The 27,995-nt window shown below is 42.2% G+C and overlaps 1 protein-coding gene across 1 annotated transcript in view; it reads left to right on the top strand.

Annotated features, from left to right (window-relative positions):
- cbl (Cbl proto-oncogene, E3 ubiquitin protein ligase) overlaps window positions 1–27,995 on the top strand; it is a 36,017-nt gene that overhangs the window by 4,546 nt on the left and 3,476 nt on the right. Inside the window, exons 2-15 of the mRNA XM_079353890.1 lie at window positions 1,347–1,594; window positions 14,904–15,050; window positions 15,862–16,018; window positions 19,800–19,921; window positions 21,442–21,579; window positions 22,320–22,407; window positions 23,048–23,179; window positions 23,383–23,601; window positions 24,382–24,513; window positions 25,134–25,574; window positions 26,216–26,304; window positions 26,476–26,685; window positions 26,782–26,870; window positions 27,288–27,530. Coding sequence (XP_079210016.1) covers window positions 1,347–1,594; window positions 14,904–15,050; window positions 15,862–16,018; window positions 19,800–19,921; window positions 21,442–21,579; window positions 22,320–22,407; window positions 23,048–23,179; window positions 23,383–23,601; window positions 24,382–24,513; window positions 25,134–25,574; window positions 26,216–26,304; window positions 26,476–26,685; window positions 26,782–26,870; window positions 27,288–27,530 — 2,455 coding nt within the window. The remainder of the gene's footprint in view (window positions 1–1,346; window positions 1,595–14,903; window positions 15,051–15,861; window positions 16,019–19,799; window positions 19,922–21,441; window positions 21,580–22,319; window positions 22,408–23,047; window positions 23,180–23,382; window positions 23,602–24,381; window positions 24,514–25,133; window positions 25,575–26,215; window positions 26,305–26,475; window positions 26,686–26,781; window positions 26,871–27,287; window positions 27,531–27,995) is intronic.

Here is a 27,995-nt window from a genome sequence, read left to right as displayed (position 1 = left end):
GGAGATGGCCGAGCAGAGGTTGAACATTACCAAGGATTTTTGCGCATTTTCGTACAGTCTGGTGAATGTGTTTGACTGAATTGTAATGTTTTATGAAAGCCTTCTGATGGGACCCTTTCTCTCCGCTCACCCTTGACTGAATTCACCCCCCCCCCCTGATGTGTCAATGATTGATGCGAATGTTCGCTCTTTCAGATGTATGTGCAGGCTGGTTTTTTCCTTCATGCTTGTGAAGTTCATTTCTTCACACGCACTTCACGTTGTAGCTCAACCCACGTTGTCAACAGCACAGTCTGTGCTTCAGCGGGTCATATTTGCAAGGCAGTCATGCTCGAATGTTGAGCAAAGACAATTTGTGTTCTTCGTGCAGAAGTGGCACAGGGTGTGCAGGCTGAAATGAGGAAGTGTAAACATCAACAGCTTCTCTAAACATGTCAAAGATGTGGAGAGTCTCACTGTGCTAACTTGAGTTGCATTGAAATGGCAGTTAAATAAAAAACGAGGCACGTCTCCAAACAGACATCTACATGGTCGACTGTGAACAAGCAAAGGAGATGATAAGATTGACAAAGAGGACAGAGGGCGTTTTGAATATATACAGATCTACCTTTGTCCCAGTACGTGTTCATCTTTTGAGGTCTAAGAAACGCGTTGTTGTGTTGATTGTTTGTTTTATTTACATTGCGTTCAGTGCCTCTTGCTTTGCCACCGTTTCGGTTATATTCTTTTCTCCTTTGTCTTGTTTGTTGTCCCTGTACTATCTGTTGTCATTGTTCTGACTTGCAGCGCAACAAATCGCTCTCTGGGGACGAATAAAGCTAAAGTTGAGTCTAAGAGGAAGCTGTGCGACATCGGGGAAATATCTCCTGATGCCATAAAGGAATAAATCAATGCAACTCTTATGTATTCCATTATCTAATGTTTTGACTTGCCACACTCTGAAAGCTCTAAGCTTCTCTCTGGCGGGGCTTTTAAGGGCCTTTCTCTCAGCCATCCCCCTCGTTGGCACTTTCCATCCTGCATGTCTTCTGTCTGGGCTCCCTGACAGTAGACTGCACTACAGATAAGTGGTCTAATACAGAAAAGAGCTGTATTATGCAATTCTCTGTCTATAGGGTATAAATAATGTCTTACTGATGCAGAATAAAGGTGAGCGTGGAACAGTTTTGATAAACGTGACTTTCTTTCTTTCTGTCTTTGTCGCCGCCTCTCTAACCCATCTTTTACGTGGCTTTGTCTTTGCACCCGCCTTGTCTCTAACTGTATCTTTTTATGCCCCCCCCCCCCCCCCCCCCCCCCACACACACACACACACACACACACACACACATCCTCCCTCTCTGCAGGTGGTGCGCCTTTGCCAAAACCCCAAATTGGCTCTGAAAAACAGCCCCCCTTACATCCTGGACCTCCTGCCAGACACCTACCAGCACCTGCGCACCATCCTGTCTCGCTACGAGGGCAAAATGGAGACTTTGGGGGACAACGAGTACTTCCGAGTCTTCATGGAGAACCTTACCAAGAAGACCAAGCAGACCATCAGCTTGTTCAAAGAGGGAAAGGAGCGCATGTACGAGGAGAATTCACAGCCCAGGTGAGAAAAGGGCAAAGAATGGTTATAAGACGTATACATTTTGTAGATATGAATGATGATATGAAGACATTTTTTTTTTCTTCTTTACTTTATGAGTCATAGTGTCGATTTCCATTATTAGACCTATCTGCAGTGAGACATGCATTACACATAAATCACACCTCAAACGCGTTCATTCATTCTGAGCGATTACGTCTGAGCAAGACGTGAACAACGGCTCCCTTCCCCACCCTCCAGGCGGTTGTAGCTCGAGATACATCAAAACAAGAACAGAGAGGTGTTGTGGTTTGAGCAAGTGAGCTCCTCTGCGGTCAGGATGGCGCTTCGTCTACAGCTGCCTGCCTGCCTGCCACTCGTGTTTTTGTGTGTCCTTATCTCTTCCATCGACTTCAAACATTCGCTCCTCATATCGCCACCTTCATGTGATACTTTTTATTTTTCAAATCAAATGGTTTTGTCTCTCTCTCTCTCTCTCTCTCTCTCTCTCTCTCTCTCTCTCTTTTTTTTCCCCCTCTTGCATCTACTTCTTCCCCCGTTCCTGAAGAAAACAGGCCGGCATGTGTGCAGTTCATAAATAAATCCGGTCGTTGTTTACATGGTGGCTCTTCTGGAAACGTAAGCGATTGAAATATTCGGCTCGTTGCGCTTGTTACCCGAAACACCAAACGAGAACGGGGCAATCTTTTTGGAGACAAAGTTTACAGACGAAATGGACCTTCTTCTGAGCAAAAAGAGCTTCTATATATAATAAGAAGGCCCTCTGAGGTGCAGACTCTGCTGGATGAAGCTGCTTCGCTTTTATCATGTTGCTTTGTTGCAAACAAGTGGAACGAGCTGGAGGATAAGCTGGTTGTTGTCCCAGGCATCGTGTACTTTCTTTAATGAAATGGTGAGATTGAAATGTCTCGGGTTTTGTCTGAAACTCTTTGATTCAGGAACGCTTCCTCTGCTTACTCCTACAGTATGCGTTTTCTACGTCTGTCTTCAGAGGGCGTGAAGGCAAAATGGAGCTTGAGGAAGAGAGAAAAGTTGTACAGTGCCGAGTGTCTGAACGGAGTAGATAGCAGCTAAATGAGGCCACATCACTGACAAAGCAGATTACAAGCAGGTGACACAGCCCGGAGTCGTGCTGGATTGATCCACAGAGAAACTCTCCGTTTGCTACAGCGTTGACGGCTCGTTTCACTGATGTCGGCCGAGAAGACGAAAAATGCAGTTTTCTTTCGAGAAAATCAAGTTGAACGCGTGTGGTTGTTATGATGTACTCACTGTTGTAGATACATGTGGTTTTGAAAGCACAGTTCAAGTCTCCAAGGGGAAAACTTTTTCTTGTTTTATTCTCTTTTTCAGAAAATTAATGACTAAGAGTTGACGTGTTTGTTACATTCGCTGGTAGGATTTAAGGATTTGGAGGATCACTTCGATACGTTCGAGAAGTCATTTGCATGGAGCTTCAGTTGTCTGGCGCTTCAGCTTATCTCCACATAATTCTGTCGGATCACAACTAACTTGGCCTGAGGGTCATTTGTGCTTTATAGAAATGTAAGAAGTACGTGAGAGAGAAGCAGAGAATGAGGCCGCGAGTCAGTCTTGACTTAGTGCGGCAGAACTTCCTCCAAAAAAAAAAGGAAAAAAAAAAAGATCCTTAATGGATCACTGCTTTTCTTGTTTTTGCCGTACGTGCTCTCCCAGGTTCATGTCATGACTTGGCCATGCGTCTTGTGTCTTAATGCCTACAGCCCAAAGTAAAGGGCAGAGGAAGGTTTAAGGTATCATCCAGGAGTCTGCAAAGCTTTTTTAGAGAGTGTTCTGGTTTTATTTGAAGCAGAGACGTGCATCATATCTCTTATTTTTATCGATCCTGCCATGCAATTATTATCTTTTTTTTTTCATGTTGTTGCAGTTTCAGCAGAGAAGAATGTGGTTCAAGTTTTTTTATTTTTTTTTATATAACATCCCAACCTGATGTCACTGAGTTAAAGCATGTCTTGTTTTGAATGGATACAGAAAAGAAAAACAATATTAGGTAATAGTTTAATCTAGTCAGTACTAAGTGATACATCCTCTTCTTGTTGCCCAGTTCCTCTGTTGGGTTGTTCCCTCTCAGCCCCCACGCCAGAACTCTTCCAGACAAAAAAAACAAAACAACCTAATCAACCAAGAGACAGCTTTCATCTTAACCACAGCTGTATTTAACATGAGCTGACAAAGTTGTTCTTAGCTATTTGACCATTCCTCTGGGAAATCGCATCACATCATATCATCACTTCATTGCACAAAGAAGCGGCACAGAAAGACATTCCTAGTTAAAGCAGAGGAAACACACACACACACACACACACACACACACACACACACACAGTAGCCAGGCGTTACACACAAAGACTGCTATTGTTTGTGCGCAAAGGGCAGTGACACTAACCAATGGGTATCAGCCCACTTAAGAATGCTTTAGAATCAACCAATGATGCTGAGCCGCCACAGAGACCAGTATGTGGTCAGACTGCAGCTGAGCTCAGCACATGGCTGCGACTGAGAGGTTGAACGGCGAGGATAAAAGATAACTTCGCCGCGTCGACGCACACACATTCTGATTACACGAGTTCCCCTGAGTTCTTCCCTTCAGCCTTCGTTTGAACATGACATTTGCTGGTATTATTTTCCAACAGTGTGGCTTCAGTTAGCCACATTGTTTGTATATAATGTAAAAAGGTATTCACTCAAATGAAGATGAACACTTATCGCACAGGGATCGTGAGCTCCATTTGTTTTCTAGAATGGGAGCGAAGGATCTGAGCGTTTCGTTCGAACTCTGAATGCAGCGTGGGTGGACATGCTATGTTGTGATGGCGTGCAGACTTCTCTCAAATGTCTTCCCCAGAGATTTAGACATGCTATTTATCCACCCCCCACCCCCCCTCTCATCTCATATGTCCCTCACTGACTGTTCAGCTGTAGACAAGAAGTAGTAGAATTGAAGTTGTCGTAAAATCTTTGTGTTTTTGTTGTCGTTTGTTTAGCAACACTCTGCTGCTAAATGTGGTTTTGACTGAGTGTCTGAGCTTTATTTTTTCCAAGTTTTTATGTCATTTTGGTGAGAGGAAGAGGAAAGGTTGTGTGATGTTGACAGGAGAAAACGCAGGAGGATGAAAGATAGTCTGCTGTGTGTGAGTACGCCAGACTCGATTATTAACACAGTCAGAATTAACAGAGCAGTCGGTACTTCCTCTTTGTTTGCCTGGCTTACTTCCCCTTCTAACTTTTCACAGCACAACTGATACCGCTGTCTAACCTCAGAGTTGACAAAGACCCGAAGTGGTCAAATGTAGCTTTCAGTCCAAGTGCAAAAAAAAAAAGGGATTTTAGTGTTAGTGTTGTAATCTCCAACAGGTTATTCTGTGAAACGACACAGTTTAGTAAAACCAGAGCTAGAGCTCAAACATGTTATTTATAGTTAATCCAAAAATGACTTGTTCGTAACAAATGTAATACCAGATTCAGTCATGCAATCATTCAACAATCATTTCTTTTCTCCGTCATTTCTTTTAATTAAATAATGATGTCCTTCTTTCTTAGATTCCAGGATATGACGTTTGTAATGCTGCGGCCAACAATTATTACGAAAGTATGTTTATTTCACAAAATCCAACAAAAACTGCTCTGAGCATTTTAAACTCTTGTAGTTTGATCTCACTCTCCACCGCTTGATTTTTTTTGCATCACGTCCTTGGCAGCGTGATTGGTGACGGCGTTTCTTGTTTCTCGCCGTCTGTTGCCTCTCTTCATCTTTTGAGCAGCCGCAGTCTCTCTTTACTAATCCACACCACCTGCATGCAGGTGAGGAGAATCCGCGTTCGAATGTTCAGATCGCTTTCTGACGCAGCTGGTGTTGTTTTGTCTCTCGTTTGTACCTTCAGCCATGCAGCGTTTCAAACAACAATGTAGATGTTAACACGCACTCCTAGCTATCAGAAAAGCCTCTCAGCTGCTCTTCCACGGGTCTGACTGGATACTGCTTGATCTGCCTGTGACGCTCTGTTTGAACGGGTCCCTCGGCTGCTCACTCTTTGTGTACGGACCACCATCGAGAGGTCCTGCTGGTCACAGAAAGTGGTGGGCGTAAAGGCCACACGGTGATGCAGCTGAACTGAAGGACAGGCAAAAGCAATGGAGCTGGAGCCTTACTGCATTGTTCATATTGTTGAAGGAGTGTGTGTGATCTTACTTGGCTGGAGGAACAAGTGTTGCAAAGACGTGTGAACTTGTTACCTCAAATACTCGATTACTAAAAAAAACAACTAAAAAAAACAGTAAGCCTTAGCCATTGCTTCCTGTTTGTGCAGAGACACATTGTTCAGTCCATATATCAGCCAAAAAAGGTGCTGTGTTTCACTAAAGAGTGAATACGTTTAAGGTGACCTGTCATTTAAATTTGGAGTTTGATATTTAGGCCTTGTAACAAATATTGGTTGACTTTTTGTCAACCTGTTTTAATATTCTCCACAGTGGTGTAATGTAATGTAGTAAGTAGTAGTAAGTTACAGTGTTCAAGTATTTACTACTTTACTATTTTGTACTTTACTTTTTATGTTTTTGGCAACTTTTACTCTGAAACTGAGCTGAGAGGAGTAAAATGAGACACAGAAATGTAGCATTTTGCCTCTCTCACTTTCTCTCCGGCTTTCGTTCTCTCTCTCAGACTATGAAGTTATCCCCGGAAGTAATGTCCACTGAAGATGATCTTAGGTGCTAATTGTTTCATTGGCGTTCAATTATGACGTGATCACACAGCGTTTATGTGAACCAATTCAGATCGACAGCCAGCGTGTGTGTGTGTGTGTGTGTGTGTGTGTGTGTGTGTGTGTGTGTGTGTGTGTGTGTGTGTGTGTGTGTGTGTGTGTGTGTGTGTGTGTGTGTGTGTGTGTGTGTGTGTGTGTGTGTGTGTGTGTGTGTGTGTGTGTGTGTGTGTGTGTGTGTGTGTGTGTGTGTGTGTGTGTGTGTGTGTGTGTGTGTGTGTGTGTGTGTGTGTGTGTGTGTGTGTTAAAATGTGCCCAGAGTGCATCAAATCAGAGGTCGCTTATCTCTCCAAGAAATCCCTGGGGACACCGGGGTGACTTTGAGTTATGTTGTTACCGTAAATTCCGGACTATAGGCCGCTACCTTTTTTGTCACGTTTTGAACACGCCGGCTTTTACAACGATGCGGCTTATTTATGGACTTTTCTTGGGGGACAATGAGCTTCTGCCGCAAAAACATTTGACCTTGTCACGTCAGATCTTAATATCGGTCATTTTGCGCTTCATGCACGCACCCTCATCATGGAAAACACACATAGAAATGCATATGATGCAGCTTTCAAGTTAAAGGCGATCGACCTGGCTGTCAAAGAAGCTAACAGAGCTGCTGCACGTAAAGTTGACACTGACAGCGACAACGGAAAAAAGAGAGGAAGTGAGTAATGAAGTAATTCTGAGGCAGTGAATGGATGGACATTTTCTTGTGAAATGTATTACTGTATTACGGTAATCTTTTTCATCAGCTGTGCTACAGACACTGTTCGATGAAGGATTTCCAGTAGGCTTCGTATTTGTGGATGTTACCGGAAGCCTACGTATTGTAATAGCTACTGTGTAAATAGCTCTGTTACAACGTGGACACCTGCGGCTTATGATCAAGTGAGGCCTATATATGTACAAATACATTTATTGACTTATTTTTAGCCGGTGTGGCTTATATCCTGGTGCGCTCAGTAGTCTGGAATTTACGGTACTCTTCTAAGAGGTAATGAGGATGCTCTCACACTGGTTCGTCCTCTATGTGCACGTGCTTATTATCTGTCCTGTAGTTCTGTAGCTTTGTTGACTGAAAAGAGACACCTCAAAACAGGTTTATGATCGCCTTATGCAAAATGGGGAAAGGCCTCGTATAGATTTTTGCATGCTGCCACCAAATAACTACAACCAACTCGGACTACATGGAAATGTTAACAAAGCTAGGCTGCCTTCTTTTTAAATGTATTTTACTGTAAAATATATTCATCACTCTCGAGATTCTGTCCACGGTCATTTTGCTAAACATCACTGACTTTCACTTTCAACACCCAAGTGCATTAAAAGTCCAAAAAAACTTGTAATTCTTCCATACCAAGTTAGATGCTCGAACACTTTTACTGAAGTATTATTGATTTTAAGATGACTTTAACTTCTACTTGAGTCATTTTCTGTTGTGGTATCTTTTACTTAAAGGGGACATAGTATGAAGACCTGAGTCATTTGTTTGTGGTCTGCATAAGTCTTGCAAAACTGAGGAAAAAAAATCCCTGTTTCAAATTTGCTCTCCTTGTGACATCACAGGGGGATTCTGACAACAAACAAACAAACAAACAAAAAAAAACTCCCTTCCCCCGGTATCTCCACCACCTAGCGTAAAGAAAAACTTTTGCGCAGGCTAGCATTTTTTAATTCTCTCTAACGAAAGAGTGGCGTCTACCAGGAAAACTCCCAAGGGGCTCAAAATGTTGCATTTAAAGAGACGCGCACATCAAAACGGTCTCTGTTACAAAAACCTCCTCTTGTGCTTGATTAGTGTTATATTTTGACCACAGCACAGATGTTTCATTTGGACCCCAGGGGACTGTTTGAAAAGGTTACATGTCCTCTGTGAGTCTTTCAGGTTCTTCATTCACCACAGATATTTTTAACCCTGTGCGAATCCAAAAAAAATGCTGACAAATACTAATTTAAAAAGTCAATTTATCTTGTATGCTTCTTAATTAATCAATGACACTTTCAATAAAACATAGCCTCTCTTTTTCCGATGTTGCCAACGTTAACATCCCTAAATTGTGACCATATGCAGTTTTTCTTTGAATGATATTAACGATGGACGATGAGAGAGAACTATTGCATTCTCCTGACAGTTCAAAGACCACATCCATCATTGAATCAGGCCAGGTTCATCCACAGAGCCATACATTTGACTGCTACCACGCTTGAGTTATTTACTTCCTACATTTTTACCTCCCTTTACTTTGAGCTTTTTTGTCCAATCCTTTTGCACAATAGAAAACTGCATTCCACACATACTTCAGTGATATACCAACAATAGTCGGTAGAGACGACTTCCTTCAGCTATTACTCACTCAGCCTTTTTACAGCTGACTTACTGTTCAGCTTTTATTGGCAGGTACCTTTTTCTCTGCACTTATAATAACAGAACAAAAACATGTTGTCCCCCCCAAAAAAATTAAGTTTTTGTTTGGTTTAGAAAAGATGTCAGAATTGTGGTTGTGTAAATATATCTGGTGTATTTTTGTGCATCAATTTGGCCTTTTATTTTTGTAAAATGAAAACTATCTTATGTAAATAATAAATATCTGGTACTACCTGCATGGATGGTCTTTTTTTTATTATTATTTCGTTTACATTCAAGCAGATTTGAAGTTTCATCATGTAGTGTGAAAATGAACATAAAGACACAAAGAGAAGTTAAGTAACGCTCACAGCGGTCTTCCTCTGCATGCTGAAAGCCCATTCAGAGATCGGCGTAGGTTTCGATAATTCTTGAACCTTCTGTGTAGTGGACGTCTGTACAGCATCATGGCAGCAAAGAACACACGCTCTCGCCGAAAACTTTTCACGCCTAACTCCCCTTTCACTCCTCTTTTGTTGTTTGGCTGCGAGTTTTTTCTGGATTTTGCAGCGAGTTGCGAAATTCACCAGGTGCTGTACTTGAACACTGTGTTCAACTGTTCGACTCTGAAGTACGAATTTTTCCCGAGGCGGCGGACGTCGGATTTGTAATGCAGGAAAATCCCAAGTTTTAAAGTTGACTTGATGCTCGGGTCACATCCGGCTCATACTTTTCGTCCAAGACTAAAACTTTGTTCAGAGCATGACATTTTTATTTAAAGTGAAGTGCTTCTGTGCCATAAATGATTGATGCATACAAGCCTGTGTAGACAGAGGACAACTTGTCATTTTATGGTTCACTTCCTTTGGTATTTGCAAATGTCATTTGCACCCATTTCTATTTTGGTTCACAGAAAGTCCTGTCCTGAAATATGACTTCCTATTTTCTGAAAAACTACCTGACACTCATGTGAAACAAAGGTCCGTCTCTGACAGCACAGCGCTCCACTTTGACTATCTATCAACACTGCAGTCCTGTAGGGAAAGGTCTGTGGTTGCTGTGTTGTTGGAGGGACCCATATGTAAATGCAGCAGTGCTCCATATTGATGTCAGATATAGTTGTTTGCAGGAATAATTTCAATTTCTGTTCTTCTGAGCTAACTTAAGTGTTAGCGACTGCCACTCATATTTAAAAACAGAAAATATATGGGTGGCTTGATATGAATTATTTAGCTTGTTAATGGAACTGAAAATAATCAAAGTGTGTCCCACTCCTGTTGGTCCAACATTTTGATAGATATCAACATTGCGTTTATTAAGTCAAATAATAAATGGGCTGTAGGCTCTACTGCAATTAATCACATTTTTCATTGCATATTTGAATCCATAATTGCATGTAAATAAAGGGTTAACTAACACTGAGGAACCTTAAGTATGGTGCGCCTCAAGCTACAAAATAGCATGCATTTAAAATGCAAAATGAAAGCGTTTAATTTAGACCTTGATTAATTGTGATGAACTAGTTAATGCTGAAAGCCCTCAAACATTAATAAATACAGCTTGACGTCATTGTAGATGACTCTCAATGATTTTCCAGTCCGAATAAAGACATGCAGTATATGAACTGGCTTTTGTGATCGTGGAAAGCCAACATCGTAACTGAAATTAAAACTCGATTATATACCCAGCCCTACTTTGGGTATCTGCTGCTTTATATAGCACATGTTGACCTGAGCAAGGATTAGACCTTATGCATAATCATCATGTGACTCAACGGAGTCATAGCTCAAGTGTTTTCATTCTCAAGGTGATTCACTGCAGTGCAGCTCTCATACATAGTGCTCGTTCACACCACTGCTTCTCTCTGCTGCCTTCACTCTCACATTCAAACTGAACGTGCTGGAGTTTTGGCTCATGCCTTTGTACAAAACAGAGATGAATTAAAAAAAAAAAAAAAAAAAAAAAGGAAGAGTGTTGCCCCTCTCAGCAGCTCAGCAACAGGGGGTCTCTGTGGCTTTTGTCATGATGGGGTTGGGTGTAAAGTAAGAAAGGCTTTTAGTGGTTTCGCCTCCCAGCCAAACTACTCTGGGTGTGGGGAATGGAAAACACAGCGCACATCGCGAGTGTTTCAGCTTCAATTACATTTGCCAACACTTCTAGCTCGAGGCTCTATGAGCAGATATATGCTCACAAATAGCAGAGCATCATGGTTATTTATGTCACTGCAGTATCAGCAGCCAACTCATCATGTAGCCCTCACACTATTAGATTATGGTGATTAGCATGACGCAAACTACTAGCTTGTCTGCCCTGCAGGCTACAAGCACTTGCTGTTTCTGCACATAGAAATATATGAGCTCAGATACACATTAACACATGACTGGATGACCGTAGATGTGTTGACTCAGCCAAACCTGTGCTGATAATTTCTCCGTCACAATTATCTTTCAAACTGACTTAACAAAATAAAAGCTTTGGAAGAGAGTTGAAAGTAAAAGGCATGATTGGAGAAAGTGGTCTGTATATATGCACAGGTGAGTGAATTTTGCAGATCCAGGATTGATGACTGGAACAGCACAGATTGTCTGTTTCAACAACATGTTTCCTGGAATAAATGCCCAATCACACACTTTTTTATTGTACCATTTACAGTCGGCTACAGACGTGTTACTTCCTTTAAAAACTGATCCATGGGCTGGATACCATAGCAGTTGTGTGTCCCCATGTACCAAGGCTATCGTCCTTATCGCGGCGGCTGTGGGTTTGCATCCTCGTCCCCTTTCACTCTCTCCTCCTTCTGTCTCCATCTGTCCTATCCAGTCAAGTCAAATAGGCTCCAAAAATATCTTTGAGAAAGGAAAAAGTTAGTAACAAAAAGTAACACCCAGATATTTCTAAGGCATTACATGTTAGTGTATTAATGGCAGTTTAATATGCAGCAGTTTATTTCCCATGGGCTCTTAAAGATGTTAAAATGACTTTAAGACTGAATCCATAGTGCGTGGTGGTCCAAAGTTTACCAACATATGTTATTTCATTGGTCTTAAAGTGTGTATGTTGTCCTTAAAGACTTTGGTTTATCAGATAAAATAGTGAAAAGAACTCCACTAGCATTTTTTTAGGTTTTTTTTTTATATGCAGAGTTGAGTTTGTGTTTGATGTGGTTTTCCTTCTAAGCCGTGTGCAGAAAAGATAATACAGCTGCTTACAGCTACTTGTGACTCTTGCCAATCCCGACAGGCTCTCCTTTCTGTAAGGTTGACCCTTGCTGGCTGTGCTGCGGTGCATTAGCGCAGTACGGTGCTGGCTGGCTAGCTGCGCTACTTTATCACAGCCGGCAGGAAACAGGAAGGGAGCAGCCAGCTGCAAGGTCAGAGGTCAGTCTATAGCATGAGGGGGATGGTGGACAAAAACCTAGTGTTTGACTTTGAGGTTTGGCTTGTTCCTGTGGTCATGGTTCAGATGAGTGGGAGAGAGGAAAAGAAACGTTTAAGACATGTGTCAATCCTCAGCATATTAGCAAACCGTGCAGTGTATGTTTGAGTCCAATGACTGCGCATCGTCTGCGTTGGTACAACGGCTTAAATAGCAGCAACAGTTTTTAAAAACACTGACCAGGTCACACACACACTCAGATCACAGAGCGGCTGTTTGAGGATGGAGATTAGCGCGCACACACACACGGACAGTTAGATGCTAAACATGCTAAATCCACTTTTACTGTTAGTGCGTACGAGATTACACTTACTTCGAAGTTTGTGAGTAACATTCTGCATCCTCTGTCTCTAAGTAAGACCGTCAGAAAGACACAATAAAAAGTCTCTTCCACTGTGCAGATCTCGTGCCAGAGGCAGCTGTGCGTGTCACACCAGTGTTCTCTGTGATTCCCCCTCTCTTACATACTTCACAGGTTTTTGTAAAGTCACACATTTGGGGACTGACCGAGCATCACACTTACCTTTTCATATAAGAGGCTTCCTCCTTTCTCTGTGTGCGCCGGCTGTGACCAGAGAAGTTACAGCTTATTGAATTGTCAGCCTAAACAAACTTTTAGAGAGCTGACTGAATTGCTTTTTTAAAACACGTCTGTCCTGCTGAGCTTCGTCCCTTTTTTTTTTTTTTTTTTTTTTTTTTTTTTTTATTAGACCACAAATCCTTTCACGTCAAATGAGTGCTTGTGGAAATTGTGGCTTCAAGTAAGAATCCTCAAACATAACAATTTGCATTTGCTGGTGAATTAGAAATGAATCTTAATTGTGGGTCTGACGATTTCATAAGCATGAAATCTTAAGCAACGGCAATTCATGTTTGAAGTTGAGAGATGATGGGGGGGGGGATAAATTAATTCATAAGATGCTAAACCAACTTAGATGTGGAAATTAAAGCTTTCAGTGAGGAGAGATGAATTCCACGTACACACACAGAACTGCAGAGAGAGGATTACTGTCTTCTTGTGATTACATTGTAGATGAAGGAAGAGCAGGAGCGAAGGTTGTCGTAACTTCAGATGAAAGCAGAGGGTAGAGAGAGCCTGACAGGAGAATGCATGAGACTGCCGCTTTAAGGCTCAGTAGGCCAGCGGGGTGAGGAGGCAGGAGAAAACGGAGGGAGGACCTCCTGCTGAGAAGCTTGCTGCCGACTAAAAAGACACAGACGTGCAGTGCCACAAGCGCCTGCCTTCCCTGAGATGACACTAAAGAGAGAAGACATTCCCGGCTGCGTCTGCACGAGCTCCTCTGGGAGGGGGGGGGGGGGGGGGTACTTGAAGGTCTCATTTTCCACGTTGCATCACTGATGAAGGGTGGCCCTGACTTCAAAGACGTGCAGCCGTTGCATCTGGCTGCAACTCTTGTGCTGTAGATTTGAAGTGGGTAGAACAGTTCAAAAGATTAGACACCAAGCTACGAGAGTGTTCAGTGTTTGAGGATCATTTACGAGCCGGAGGGAATGAATAAACGCTTTCTGGCAGTTTGCGAGCTGTTGCGTTCTCTCTTTTTCGATGCGTGCCTGCTCCCTCTGAAGTAAACTATCATCCTAACAAGGGCTGGTCTATTTTGGCAGCTTCTCAACATACACTAATCTTATTCATCCATCTTCTCCACTGACTGTGCTCCTTCCTCATTCACACTCTCTCTGTCTCTCTCTCCCCTCCGCTCTCTTCACTCACAGTGTGCGTAGTGTAGTGTGGGGCAGCTGCAGTGTAGTCATGCTTTCATCGCCGTCTCTCTCGTGCATGTCAATTCAGCCCGCCCAACAGCTCAGCACAATCTCCCTCTGTGTCGCCTCGTACATCATGGCTTTCTCAGCAGAACGCTCCGAGTGTTGATGTGGGTGCAGGGGGTATGGTGACAGTGAGCCGCCTCATTCGACCATTTCCCAGCCTCTCTCTTTCTTTTTTCTTTCTTTTTTTTTTTTTTCTACCCTCCCATGTCACTTTTTTGTTTCCTCTTCCTTTTTTTTTTTTTTTTTTTGTCTCCTCGAGAGTTAAAACAGCCTTTTGTGACTGAGATCAGAACTTAACACATGCATGTCCATTCACTTACATCCCACTCTGTGTCTGCATCTTTATATATGAGCCCCCTCGACTTGTAGCTATTTTTGTAACATGATGGCAGCTAGGAACAGTTCGCAGTGGAAGAAACACATGAAGCAGAAACACAGCCATGAGTAAAATACAATTATTTCCATCTTACACGTCCAACCCTGAGCCTCCTCTTTTTACTGCATATTTTAGAGACCTTACTTTTACAGTATAAACATGCATTTTTTTAATTTATTATTATTCAGCACAAGAGAAAAAATAGACCTCATTTTGTTGTGACTTCACCATAATTAGCACACTTCATGGCTAAAAGCACTTGAGGCATGTTTTGGAACATAATACTTGATGATGATGATGATGAATTATGAATAAGTGTACATTTTAAAAAAATAATAATAATTTAGTCATTGTTGGCTGTATATTTGGTAACACTTGTGCTTGTTCAATCCTATTTTTGTTTTGCTCTTTTTATCGCAAATGTCAAACAGTTCAACAGTGAATGGCATTCATGTAGAAACAAACACTTTAATCGTCCAGTATTCTTAACATGGACACCATCACACTCAGTGGAGTGAATAATGAGGTCTGCATTTCTCTCTTTAAAGCGTGCTCCTTCCTTCCCCTTTGCTTTTACAGGCGAAACCTCACCAAACTATCGCTGATCTTCAGCCACATGCTGGCGGAGCTGAAGGCCATCTTCCCCAATGGGCTGTTTCAGGGGGACAATTTCCGCATCACCAAGGCAGACGCTGCAGAGTTCTGGAGGCGCGCCTTCGGGGACAAGTGAGCCTGAATAAATAGAGCTACACGTGCATAAAACATTGTGTTACCTCTGTGGTTTTAAAGTGCCGTTGTAGACTCCAGGGTGACCCTTACAGTGCGTTCTTAACATTGTATTATCATCTAGCAAAAGCTTGACATTAGACCTGTTGTTCCATGTGATTACACAAGTCAAGTCTATATGTGCACACCAACATGAAGATTGTGAGTGCAGTCAGAAAATATCCATTCACTTAGAACTGAGAACATTTAAACAGCTGGTTCCACTTTATTCATTATTTCCATCTTCCAGATAACTGTGTTTAATATATTAGATATTATATTAGTTAGACAGACTGTATATATACAGTCTGTCTAACTCTACAGCAGGACCTGACAAATATCCTGGTGTACATTCTAACATATAGATATAAACTCTGATGGAGAAAGTACTTAAGTAAGTAAGTGATGGATTGAGTTTATTGATTATCTGCTTTGAAATATGTGGTCAGAAAGAAAAAGAAAAAAAAAATCAGCTCTAAAACGCCCGACCACTGACACCTCTGACAACTTCTGTGTGAGAGCACCGAAATAGAACCCTCACAAGAAACAGCATATAATTTTTTCACATGTGAATAGTTGAGCATTCTTAGTAGGAAGTGCAGTTTTTATCTCTTTTAGATTATTTATGACGCACAGAAGCAGCATGCAAAACGTCATGTAAACTTATTTGGAATGAAGTCTCTGACTCGCTCTACAACATACGACTTATAATGTTTTGATGTAAGAGTTTGGTTTGTTGCGTCTGATTGGCCCGGGTTGTTGTGTGTAACAGGACCATAGTGCCTTGGAAGATGTTCCGGCAGTCTCTTCACGAGTTTCATCCAATCAGCTCCGGACTGGAGGCCATGGCTCTGAAGTCCACCATAGACCTCACCTGCAACGACTACATCTCTGTCTTTGAGTTTGACATCTTCACCAGGCTATTCCAGGTAGTACACACACACACACACACACACACACACACACACACACACACACACACACACACACACACACACACACACACACACACACACACACACACACACACACCTTTATTATCATGGGCTTGCGCGAACATGAGAAAAGCAATTTAAATAAAGATGGAGAGAGGTCGAGAAAGGGCCATTCATAGAAAACGTGTTAACCTTGTCTCACCCATAATCAACTGGAACTAACTGGCCTCTTCTTTTTTTGGCTAACTCTAACAAGTTCAAACCACAGACACTTTCCGCTGAACTTTCTTCTTAACTCGACTCTGCTGACACAATCCAGATAAAGACGCTGAGCGTTGATATTCTGCCTCCATGTGGACGTCTGTTGTCAGACAAGGCCTGACTGGTTAGTTCTGTTTATCACTGAGATCCTTTTAAGGACCATCTTCATTTTATAAACACCCTTAAGATTTTAATTTTACTGTTGGATCATTTGAAACCAGCAGGAATGAACTTTTAAATCGGGACATTTTCAATTCGAGTTATTTTCTCAACTTTCTAATCGATAGATCAAAGTCGTGATAAAAAGGGTTACCAACCATTTCTGTTTTGTGATAATGCACAACAAAATAATGCATTTTATAGTATTGCTCGTGCGACACGGCAACTTGAAAGCTTCTTTCCCTCATCAGGAATAAAGGCTGTACTTATGAGACATCATGTATGATCAAATTAAAACATTGACATGTTTTATCACTCATATGGAAACATTCACAGCGCTGTTTTTGAGTTTTCCAAAATCTCGTATCGTTTTTCTTCGAGAGTGTTTGTCCTTTATTCTCTCTGGGACATCATTTGGGCTACTTGTGTTCAAGACGCAGACGGGCTCAATGAAGTGGAAACAGCTCACAGGCGTTTCCTATGACCCTCCCTCATTACAAGGCCCTCCTCTTAGTGTCCTTAAGCTTGGAGGAGGAAGTGACCCGGTGGCCATTTTGAGCTCTGTCCTGATATGAAACAGACTGAACATGAGATGTGTTTCTTATTTGCCTTCAGAATCCCTTGAAATATTTCATACACTTTTTGTAAGCGTGTGGTGGTGATTTATGAGCTGCTTGCTCTGGTCAGTATTTAACGAAAAAAGACTGAAAAGCTTCATGATAAGTCACCCTGTCACAGTCAAACTACAGGAAGTCAGTATACTGAACTCAGCACACTTTTTCTACTAATTCAACCAGCCAGGGATCCAAGAAAAGTAAAAGTAGATGAGAGGAGCAGACGCATGTTAAATTCACATCTTCATGTCATGGAGGAAAATTGAAAATTTCCACATTATGGTTCCAATTTTGCACAGTTAAGTAAAAGTACCGTTAAGTTACTGGGAAAGTAACTTCAAACCTTTGTAAACTGATGACTTCATCATTAAAGTATCATTGCTTTTTAATAACAAATCAATTTATTTATTTAGTTTTTAGTTTTTCAAAATTATTGAACAGAGAAATCCTGACAGTGCAGGATAAAACGCACAAACATAACGAAGCAAGACAAGACAAACAAAAAAATAATAATTAAAGACAATAGTAATGGCCTCGTCCTGTGGGGAAGGCACTGAGGAGGACCTGTTCCAGGAGGGCCTGTTGCCACTCAACAGGATATGGCTTGGACATAGACGGGGAGGGAAAGGGGTGGGATGCCTATTCTATGACAACTTCAATGTACTGTAGACCTTTGTCTGCTTAGCTACGCTGTCATCCAACATCATCACTACTTCTTCAAAGATCCTTAGCTACAATTTTCCGTTTAATTCTTTTACATTGAAATACAAATTCATGAGTATATATCTTACATCAAATATCCAAACACGTGCTGTACACGTGTAAGAGGCCAGTGTCGGCCTGATATTGGACGACCTTTTGTGTCGGTCAGCTGTAACTTAAAAGTTTTTGGTTTTTTTCCAGAGAAATAATCAGTACACGAGGAGACGAAGCAAAAGATCACGTGTTGCAGCCCAGGATTTCTTGAAGTAGAGACGATGTTGGACGCTATAATACAGCGTGTCTTCAGTCTTCACAGCCTCAAAAACTGAGATTTTCCAGAGAACTTTTGTAAACATTCACTCAAAGTGTGTGTTGGCTGAAAAACTTTTCCCTGCTTTAGTTTGACAAACTTTTCAAGAAAGACTTTGACCTTATGTAGCGACTCTTGTAATTAAGACTTTATCTCGATGTGAAGTGCAGGAATAATAATAATGAGCCAATTGAAGGAAACGTCCATAAATAAATTTCAGGAAGCGCGCGCTGTAACCACAGATCATCAGGGGGATCCATGGTGCATGCAGAGTGATCTGTGACTTTGCATGCTGTTACTGTAATCATCGCTGAAGGTCCTTAATGCTCGACTACACACACAAAGAAGGTGGTGTAAATATTAACAAATGCATGCACTCTGACCTAGAACAACACTTGTCCTGACTACAGGAAAGTGTGATAAAAGAACCAAGCCAGTATTGATTCCTCTACTAATAAGTAACTGAGTGGAGGCTGGAGCTCACCTGTGAGGGTTCGACTTATTCTGTAGTCCTTCACCGCTGTGAGCCTTCAGATGCTCTTAACTCACGTCATTGACTAGCTGATCATATAAATATGACTGCTGTCACCTTTTTCTCAACTGCTTTGACTGTAACGTCATAAGGCAGCGCGCGAAAAAAAATGTCAGTGAATGTAAACGTGTTCCGCTGTAATTTAAACGTCATGTCAGTGTAGCATTTTGAGTGAATGGATGGACCCTATACAAAGGTGCATTACGCATTTGAGCATTTCAGTCAGCATTATGTGGAGAATGTTCAGCTCATGCTGAGTCAAAGCACCAGGGAAAGGAAAAAAGGCAATGTCAGCACAAAATACATAATAAAAACTAATAGAGATTCCATCCCAGAAGTCATCCCGGGAAATCTTTATTAAATGTATAAGACAGCATTTAAGTACGCACTAATTGAAATTTTGAGCAGGACACAGTTTTGTGCTTTTATTTTTGAGCAAATGAGCCGAGATTTTTTAATTTTTTTTTAATCAATTAAATAACCCGATTAAGAATAGTCATGAATGTGTGCTAAATAGTGAAGCTGTGCTTCAGACAGTGCTAACAGTATTGTAGATGTGTGGAGTCACTTCCCACTCTACTGGACAAACTACATGAAAACACTTCCTGAACCACTCTTTTGTTTTCCGTCATGTAAAAAAAAAAAAAAACTGGCATCGAATTAGAAACATATCAGCGACTATGATATGTAACCTGAAAGATATATGGACCGGGATCTTTCCATCTTATCTTAACACACAGCACTTGCAGTTCATAATCAACACAGGCTGTGACTTTAGCAGCTTGTTTTCAGTCTCGTTTTGTGTCTTCTACTTCCTGTCACACACCAGACAGACTGGTGAGAGCAAATGTAGAACCACCCACTCCCCCCCCTGCGCTCAGCCAGCTTTGGGTTAGTCAGAACTATTTCATGTGCGCTTACATATCTTTTGCTAATTGTCTTTGACCTTTTCTCGTCCTGTGGCTTCATATGGTACCAAATGAGTTGCATGCTGTATTACATGCTGCAAGCTTAGCTTAAAAACAGTTTTTCATTGCTATACGGCCAATTACAAATCCTACTGAAGTTTGGAAAACGGCTGTGTTAGCATAATCCGTGAAGTAGAATATTTCTCCATTACACGGCTCATGCTGTTCTTGCTGTGTCCATTCACTCGCACATCGGATGAGTCACTCTCTCATTTTCTCATGTGTGCAGCCTTGGTCGTCCCTGCTGCGGAACTGGAACAGCTTGGCAGTAACTCACCCGGGGTATATGGCCTTTCTCACCTACGATGAGGTCAAAGCACGGTTACAGAAGTTTATCCACAAGCCTGGCAGGTAAGACACACGTCCGTGGTAACAAACAGCTTGCAATGCAGTCGATAACCTCTCGCTCCAATATGTTGCTCTAAAATGAAAAAGTAAGGAATCCTTTTTACTTTTTTTTATAAAATAGCCAGATTTGAACATTATTTACCGTCTGGTAAATAATGTTTAAATCTGGCTATTTTATAATTCTGTGAGGGGAGATGTAGCTAAGGTGAAGAAGTGAATTGTCTCTCGTGTTCAGCAGGCTCAAAGTCAATGATGAAACAGTTCACATACTGAAATTGGACATACATGGTGGAAGTAGTATATATATTATTTACAAGAAAACATTTTCATTTTACAAAAAAAAGGTAAAATTAACAGATTTTGATGTTTAAAAATTCTGATGCTTTAATTGTGAAAATGAAAAAAAAGAAGCTTTTCCATTGTATTGTTTTAACAATATAATATTATGTTTAATGTCTTTAATTACACAATTTTTAAAATTCCTTGTGTTGCTTGTAAAAGTTTTGAGCCAGTTGGCTATGCTGCGTCGGCGCTACATGTGAGGTAGGAAAGGTACCACCGCCGCCTCACTCTGTGCCAGGAAAAATCCTTGGCGTGTGTGTGAAGGACCCAGGGCAGCATGGCACTGGCACCTAGCATCAATGGTCTGATTGTACACTGAAGGCTGATGTCACTCTTTGGCGTGCCTTGCATTGGGCCACATTGACATCCAAGCTGTTATTGGTCAGTTTGAGTGAAGGATTTTTGACGCTGTGACTTAGAGTACAGCTTACTGATGGTTTCGTGTTGTGTTCACAGCAGCTGTTCCAAAAGCCCAAAACTCATTCCTTTGTCTCAAATCCTAATAAATGCATCTTAGAATGAATTAGTGTAATTCCCCTTTTTTGGCCTTCCTGATTCTAATACCACAGTCTGCAGCTTTCCACCAGTGCTTTAGACAGGGCAGTCATAGAGGCAGAATGTTTGCATAGAAATTTATTAACCTCAAAATAACAATTTGATCATTTTTTGGTGCAAATTTGTGAAGTTGGTTAAAGAAAGAGTATGCTGTAAATGTTAAGGACCGGTAAGAGTGGCCTCCCAGACTAGTTCTTTTCATCCAACTCATTTTACGTGACTATTAAATGTCGCATCAGCAACTTGAAGTAGACCTGTGATTTGTTTATCCAATAGCGTAACACCTAAAAACACCCCATAACTGTGTGTGTGTTCTCCTGCTCTGGGATACTCTGACATATTTGATGCATTGTACCAGAGTTATCTCGGAGCTACTTTACATCTGCGGTCTTCTGGCAGGTTCAAAATTGAAACATTGTATTTTTAAAATGATGTTGATGCGTTATTACTAGTATATGATGTTTGAACTGCCATGGGACTCTAAGCTAACTTTGGTACAACACATCTGAGGGTCACATTTATGTTGTAATATTATACATGATCCCTTTAACAAGTAAAATTAAATAAATGTGTGCTAATTTGTTAAAGAGCTATCTCTTGTGTTCTTTGCTCTGCTCTTTTCTCAGTTACATCTTCCGACTGAGTTGTACACGGCTGGGCCAGTGGGCCATCGGCTATGTGACAGCGGATGGAAACATACTCCAAACCATTCCCCACAACAAGCCCCTCTTCCAGGCCCTCATAGATGGCTTCAGGGAAGGATTGTAAGTCTGCGATTCAGGGCTCGGTGTTCGTGTTGAACCTCTGCTCTTCGTCTCTGAGGTCTCCAACTGATTTGCTTTTAAGAAGAAGAAGAAAAAAAAATCAAGCTTCCTGTCATTTACTCCCATATTTTCCTGTTTCCATCTCCCCAAGCGTAGATGTCCGAGTCAACGACGTAGCCTTGCTTTGCATACCATGATTGAATCTGCCTTTCTGCTCTAAACCAATCCAGACGTATCATATTGCCTGTTCCCATCGTCTCAGTGTTATCATAACCAGAATAGAAATGTTGCTTTCTGATGTGCAGCTCAGTCAGCGGTTCAGCTGGCGTGACACTGATCTTTCTATGCCAACGTTGATTCCTATTTAATGAAAGCTATGGTTGGCCTCTCTCAACCTGTAATCAAAATTCAAACTGGGAAAGCCTTAAACGCTGACAGCCTGCATCTACGAAACATTAGCTGAATGGTAAATTACAGCATCTGACTCATTCGGAAAAGTATAATACTACAACCTCATCAGCGCAATGATGATATGAAACATGGTGCCAGATTGAATGAGTGGCATGAGCAGATGTTTTCATTGCTGCAGCCTGATAGGATATACATGCAGTTAAAGCACACCAACTAATCATGATGAAAACCTTGAAATGAAAAAGCACCACAGGCCACTTAAAGAGTCATTTCTGTGAGTACCTTCTAATTTTTTTTTTTTTTTTTGTTCCTCTGCATCATCTCTCCAGCTATTTATTCCCTGACGGTCGGACCCAAAACCCAGACCTGACAGGACTGTGCGAGCCTTCGCCTCAAGACCACATCAAAGTCACACAGGTCAGACCAGTGTGCTTCTCACGCCGCATTCAGCCTTTATAAACTTACACATCCTGTTGGTGTTTGGTATTTTATTCTAAAGGTCAGAAGTCCGTTTTTGGCCAGACACACCGATCAATAAAGATCCCAGTGAGATCAAAAGGACAGAGCAGTGCAAGGCCTGACAGAAGGAAGCAGAAGTAGAGGACTCCATAGCATACTAAACAGGAACTTGCATAGCTTTTCAAGTGAAGTCGTTTTTAACGAGTACTATTTTCTGTCTGACCTTTTGTAATATGCAGTGAATGTGGCAACACGGGAATCTACGTCAAACTTTCTGTTGTGTAGGAAGATAATAAAATACAATCATTTTTACAGAATGGTTTGGCTGGTTGACTCATTTTCTTTAACTTCACATAAACAGTTTTCCCGCAGTAAAATGTCAGGTCTCATCTTCTGTTTATGAGCAGACTCCTTTTTTTTTTTTTTTTTTTTTTTTTTTGCCTGAACACAGGACTGAAACTAAAAACACACCCCCACATTTCACTCCAAAACCTCCCGGGCTCTTCGAAATGATCTCAGGTGCTGTCAGCACTGTATGATGTTACACTCTGTGTTTAAGCACCAACAGCTCACATTGTCTCATTTCCTTCCCCCCCAGGAGCAATATGAGCTGTACTGTGAGATGGGCTCCACTTTCCAGCTGTGTAAGATCTGTGCCGAGAACGACAAAGATGTGAAGATTGAGCCCTGTGGTCATCTCATGTGCACGTCATGTCTCACTGCCTGGCAGGTACGAGGGTGGGTGGGTGGGTGGATGGATGGAGAGGGGGGCTATGTGTGGGTTGATTGCTCCAATTCCAGTATCATAAGTCATACCTGTTGAGAGGATAACCAAGTGTTGAAGTGCCCTCCTCTGCAGATGTAACGGCAAAATAAAAGCACATAATAAAAACCTCCAAGTGATTGCATCTGCCTGTTGTCTCTGTGTTACAGGAATCGGAGGGTCAGGGAACAGGCTGTCCTTTCTGCCGCTGTGAGATTAAGGGTACCGAGCCCATTGTTGTGGATCCTTTCGACCCTAAGGACAACAGCGGGGGCTCCTGTAGGAGCCAGTTTGGGGCCGAGGGCGCTCCTTCACCCAGCTATGATGACGACGATGACGACAGACTTGAAGATCCCCACCTCATGATGAGCAAACTCGCCTGCTCAAAAGTAAGATTAGTGAAGATCTTTGACTGAAATGAAAGTTTGCAGAGTTTCCAGGACGAGCTGTTGTGTGTAATTTTCACAGATAAAACACTGATGCACTCTGCTTTGTTGTTTGGGGGGGTTTTTTGCCCCGGGTACCCCCATGGGCTCCTACTGTCCTCTTTTTTTTTTTTTTTTTTCCTCTGTTTTTCTGAGAGATCCATCCCTGCACAGATGAAACACTGTACTATCTCGGCTTTTCATTTTTGTGCGCTTCAAACTCCGAGCTCACATCTCAAGTCTTTTATCTCCATCTTTCAAGGTGCCAGAGTAGCAGCTTTCTTTTTGGTATTTGATACGTGGGGGTATTCTCCTCTCCTCAGAGAGACTCTGTGTGCATTAGTCTGCTTATACATTTGGTGAATACCTGAGATCACACGCACTTTGATGTTCCTGGCATTTCTTTGACTTTAATTGCTGACTCCTGACTATTTCTTTAAGCGTACCTGTGCACTGTGAAGTACTCTGCTGTACTTCTTCAATGAGTCAAGATTTCTGTGATATTTTTTGTGTGTGTTGAAACAAAACGACTCTTTGATTTCCTTCTTCCACCTCTTTATGGAGTTACAGTAAACACTACCATGGAAACGCAGTCAAAATGTAGAAACTTGTCAATTCTGGCGATAGTTTGACAAAAAAATAAAAAATGGATCACTTGAATGATAAAAAAAAAAAAAAAGTCTGATCTGGTCGAATACATCTGCACAGATGTTACCACTGTTTTGTTGTCGTGTTTAAATCCAGGTGGAGCGCCCTCCTTCACCCATGTCCATGGCCCCGCATTCCTCTCTTCCTCCTGTTCCACCCAGACTCGACCTGCTACCACACAGACCTCCCAACCCCCCGGGTGCGTCCAGCCCCGGGGTCACAGCTAAGGTAAGAGATTTCACATTTCTGTATGAAATACTACAAACGTTTTCCTGAGCTTAACTTCTTTCATATGTTTAATGTTTGTTTGTTTTTTTAAATAAGCTTGAGGGAAAATAAGAGGACATTGTTTTGTTGTAGAGGAAATGTGCTCATTTGAATATGAACTCTCTTCGTTGTCATGTTGGATGTAACACTGAATTTATGTGGCGTATTCATGAAGCTGGAGCACAAACATTCAAATCCTTTTTACTTCTGATGAAGCTGCGCTGTTATTTGAATTCACTTGCTCCATTAATTCAGGAAAGGTGAATATAGTCTTGCATTTTATACACAACATTCCCAAATTGAGTTTATTGCCACTCGTGTTTCCCCACACATTTCTGCTGAAATGAAGATCCATGGAAACAGAATTGTAGAAGCAGAAATGTTCTGAAGACGATAACTGTTTTATTCATTCTGGGTTTCTTTTAATCCCACTTTTACTGTTGATTATGATGCAGGGGAATGACTTAGGGCTGTGATCTTCTTTGCAGGAAGTAATTCATTCAGCAACAACTTCTCTCTGTTTTTACAGCGATGTTGTACTTTTTCTAAATGAGCTCCTTGCGTCTGTTTCTCCCCATCAGGCAGCATCTCACCACAAAGACAAGCCTCTGCCTCTTCCGCCAGCACTGAGGGATCTCCCCCCTCCTCCTCCTCCCGACCGCCCCCACACAGCCGGGGCCAACCCCGAAGGACGGCTGCAGAGGCGGCCCTTACCCTGCACTCCCGGGGAGCCCCTTAGAGACAAGCTCCCCCCTGCACCTCCGAACCGGCCCCTGGCTGAATGGAACTCCCGGCCTGTCCCCAAGGCCCCAACCTCCTCATCATCCTCCTCCTCCTCCTCCTCCTCCTCCTCCTCCTCGTCTTCCTCATCCACACAGGTCTCCAGTCTGGGAGGGGACATTCGAGCAGGTGTCAGGGAACTCTCTAACAGACACTCCCTTCCCCTGGCTCTGCCCTCTGCTCTGGACACACGGTCCGACTCGCAGAAGAACAACAGCTCCCTCAGTCTTGACCACCAGCTGGTGAGCGTTTGGTTTTATTTGATTTAATAAGCGTTATTTGAATGAATAAAAACTTAAAAGACACGCACGTGCCAACACAATCCAATCTGCTAATACACCGTCCCACACGTGGGTCAAAGCAAGTGTCCGTTTGTCTGTTCGTCCATCAAAAGGAGTGATAGCTTAGCTTTGAGTAAAGACTTGAGACAGCTGGCTCTGACTGAATGTAATAAATCCCATCAGCACACCATGTTACTATGATCATGTGGTATAAAGGAGAGGATGTATTGTTTTGTTTGCTCATGATGAGATATTCAGAAAGCTGCAGCACCCTGCACAGAAAGTGATTTTTATGTTTTTTAGAATTAAAAAAAACAAAACTCAATTCTAGATTTCTTTCTTTCTTTTTTTTTTTTTTAAGCCGTATGAAGTGAGATGAGTCACCTTGTACACCGTCTTACTTAATTAGCTCCTGGCAACAGCTGAATAGTAACAATACAGACCTGCCATCTAATCCTTTCGTCTAGTTTTCAGCAAGGAACTTTTGAAATCAGTGTTCTCATGATACCAAAATATTCCTTTTAAGTGACTCATATTTGATCCTTTTTTTTTAGTGAATTATTCTGCACTTTGTGAGATTTTATGTCCTGCCTCCTTTTCAGAGCTTTGTTGCCATAGCTGGTCAAGATTATGACAACCCCAAGGTCAAGCCCTCATCCTCAGCCAATGCCATCTATTCCCTGGCAATAAGGTACATTACACGACCGCCATAAAGAAAATTCCATATGTACACTTTGAATGGCATCATCTCAAGAATCCAGTATTTAAGTGTGCCAGTTTGTCTTTCAAAACGTTTTGTGTTTTAGAAGACAACATTTAATGCTCTCGTGTGACAATACTCGTGCTGTTTTTGTCACCCAAGACCATCTCCAGCCCCGCGGCCTGTGGCAGGAGAGGAAGCGCGTGACAGTGAGGAGGAGTCGGAGTACATGATCCCCTCTTCCCGCCCTGTCCTGCCACAAATCACGGCAGCACCCGCAGCGGCGGAGACCCCGCCAGTAGCGAGGCCTCCCCAGTCTCAGCCGTTGTCTGCACTCCAGACTCAGGCCCAGACCTCCGCAAGCAACTCACGGTAGTTAAAACACTATACAGCAGTATGCATGGAAGCATTGTCTCTGCTTATTACAGTAACTGTATGTATTATTATTGTTGTCATCCTTCTATGCAGGCTGTCGCTGGCTGAATTAGAGGATGGACCTCAGATGTATGAAGCCATGTACAACATCCAGTCCAGGGCACAGCAGGCCAGAGATTCAGGTATTTGTATTCACAGAAGGGTGAGGACAGCTGAGATCAGCAGCCTTGACTCACTTTGATACATACTAAGTTAAACCTGAAAGCTGAACTTGTTTTTTTCCCTCCCGTGCAAAGATGTGTGTTTTCTCTCCACTTTAAAACTAACTGCTGATGGAACAACACTCATTGTGGCCAGCCAATGTGATCACTTAATCACTTAATAGTTTCACTTTTAATCAAGATCCCCGCCATCTGGAAACAACTCCTACTCTCTCTGTGAGAGTGAACACGATCCTGTTGTGTATTTAGTGGTGACTCACCTGAAGTCTTTTTAGAAATGAATTAGGATGAATCTAAATTTAAAAAATAAAAAAAAGTGTGTACCCATACATCCATCATATAATGTTGTGCTTATACGTGGTTTTCAATCTTGCCCAGACTATTCAGAGTTGCCCCCTGCGACACTGACCAATGGTCCCAGAAACCAGGCGGCAGAGGAGAGGGAAGAGGAGGAAAATGGCTACGACATCCCGAAACCTCGGCTGCCAATGCCTCCAGCCAGGCGGACCCTCTCAGAGCTGGGCGGATCAACTTGCTCATCTTCATCTTCCTCATCGTGTTCATCGTCCACAGCTGCTTTCAGCCGCCTTTCGCTCGATTCAGATTCTGCAGCTGCAGCGTGTAAGTCCTCGTGTTCCCTTCTCCTCCACGATATCACAAGCTAACATCTGAGCAACTCAAAAACAGCGTGAGCTTTCTTTTAGTGCCGTTCACATTTAAAAGTTGGAACTTCACATCAGTGATGGCGTTTACAAAAGGAAACCATGTGGATCTGAAATGTCCAACCGCAACTTTTAGCTCATGTCCTTCCCGGCCAAAAGCAATTTTGAGTGCTGATGAATCAGTATGTAAAAGTAGTCCCAAAGTCCTGTGAGCCAGAGTGCAGGCTTGAAGGTCCACTGATTTTTCCAGTTCGCTCGCTGAAGTCCAATGGACTCTTATTGACATTTTTAAACTTTGTAACCTGCAAGTGATGCCTGCTGGAAGCTTTACCTGATGGTAACATGATAGTATGCATCATCAAAATCTCAGACTGAGATGTGTCCTTACTAATGTAGCATCAGGGGCTTTGTTACGCCCGTCACA

This window comes from Symphodus melops (assembly GCF_947650265.1).
Source record: "Symphodus melops genome assembly, chromosome: 10".
Lineage (NCBI taxonomy): Eukaryota > Metazoa > Chordata > Actinopteri > Labriformes > Labridae > Symphodus > Symphodus melops.
This window is presented reverse-complemented; position numbering and strand designations above follow the sequence as displayed.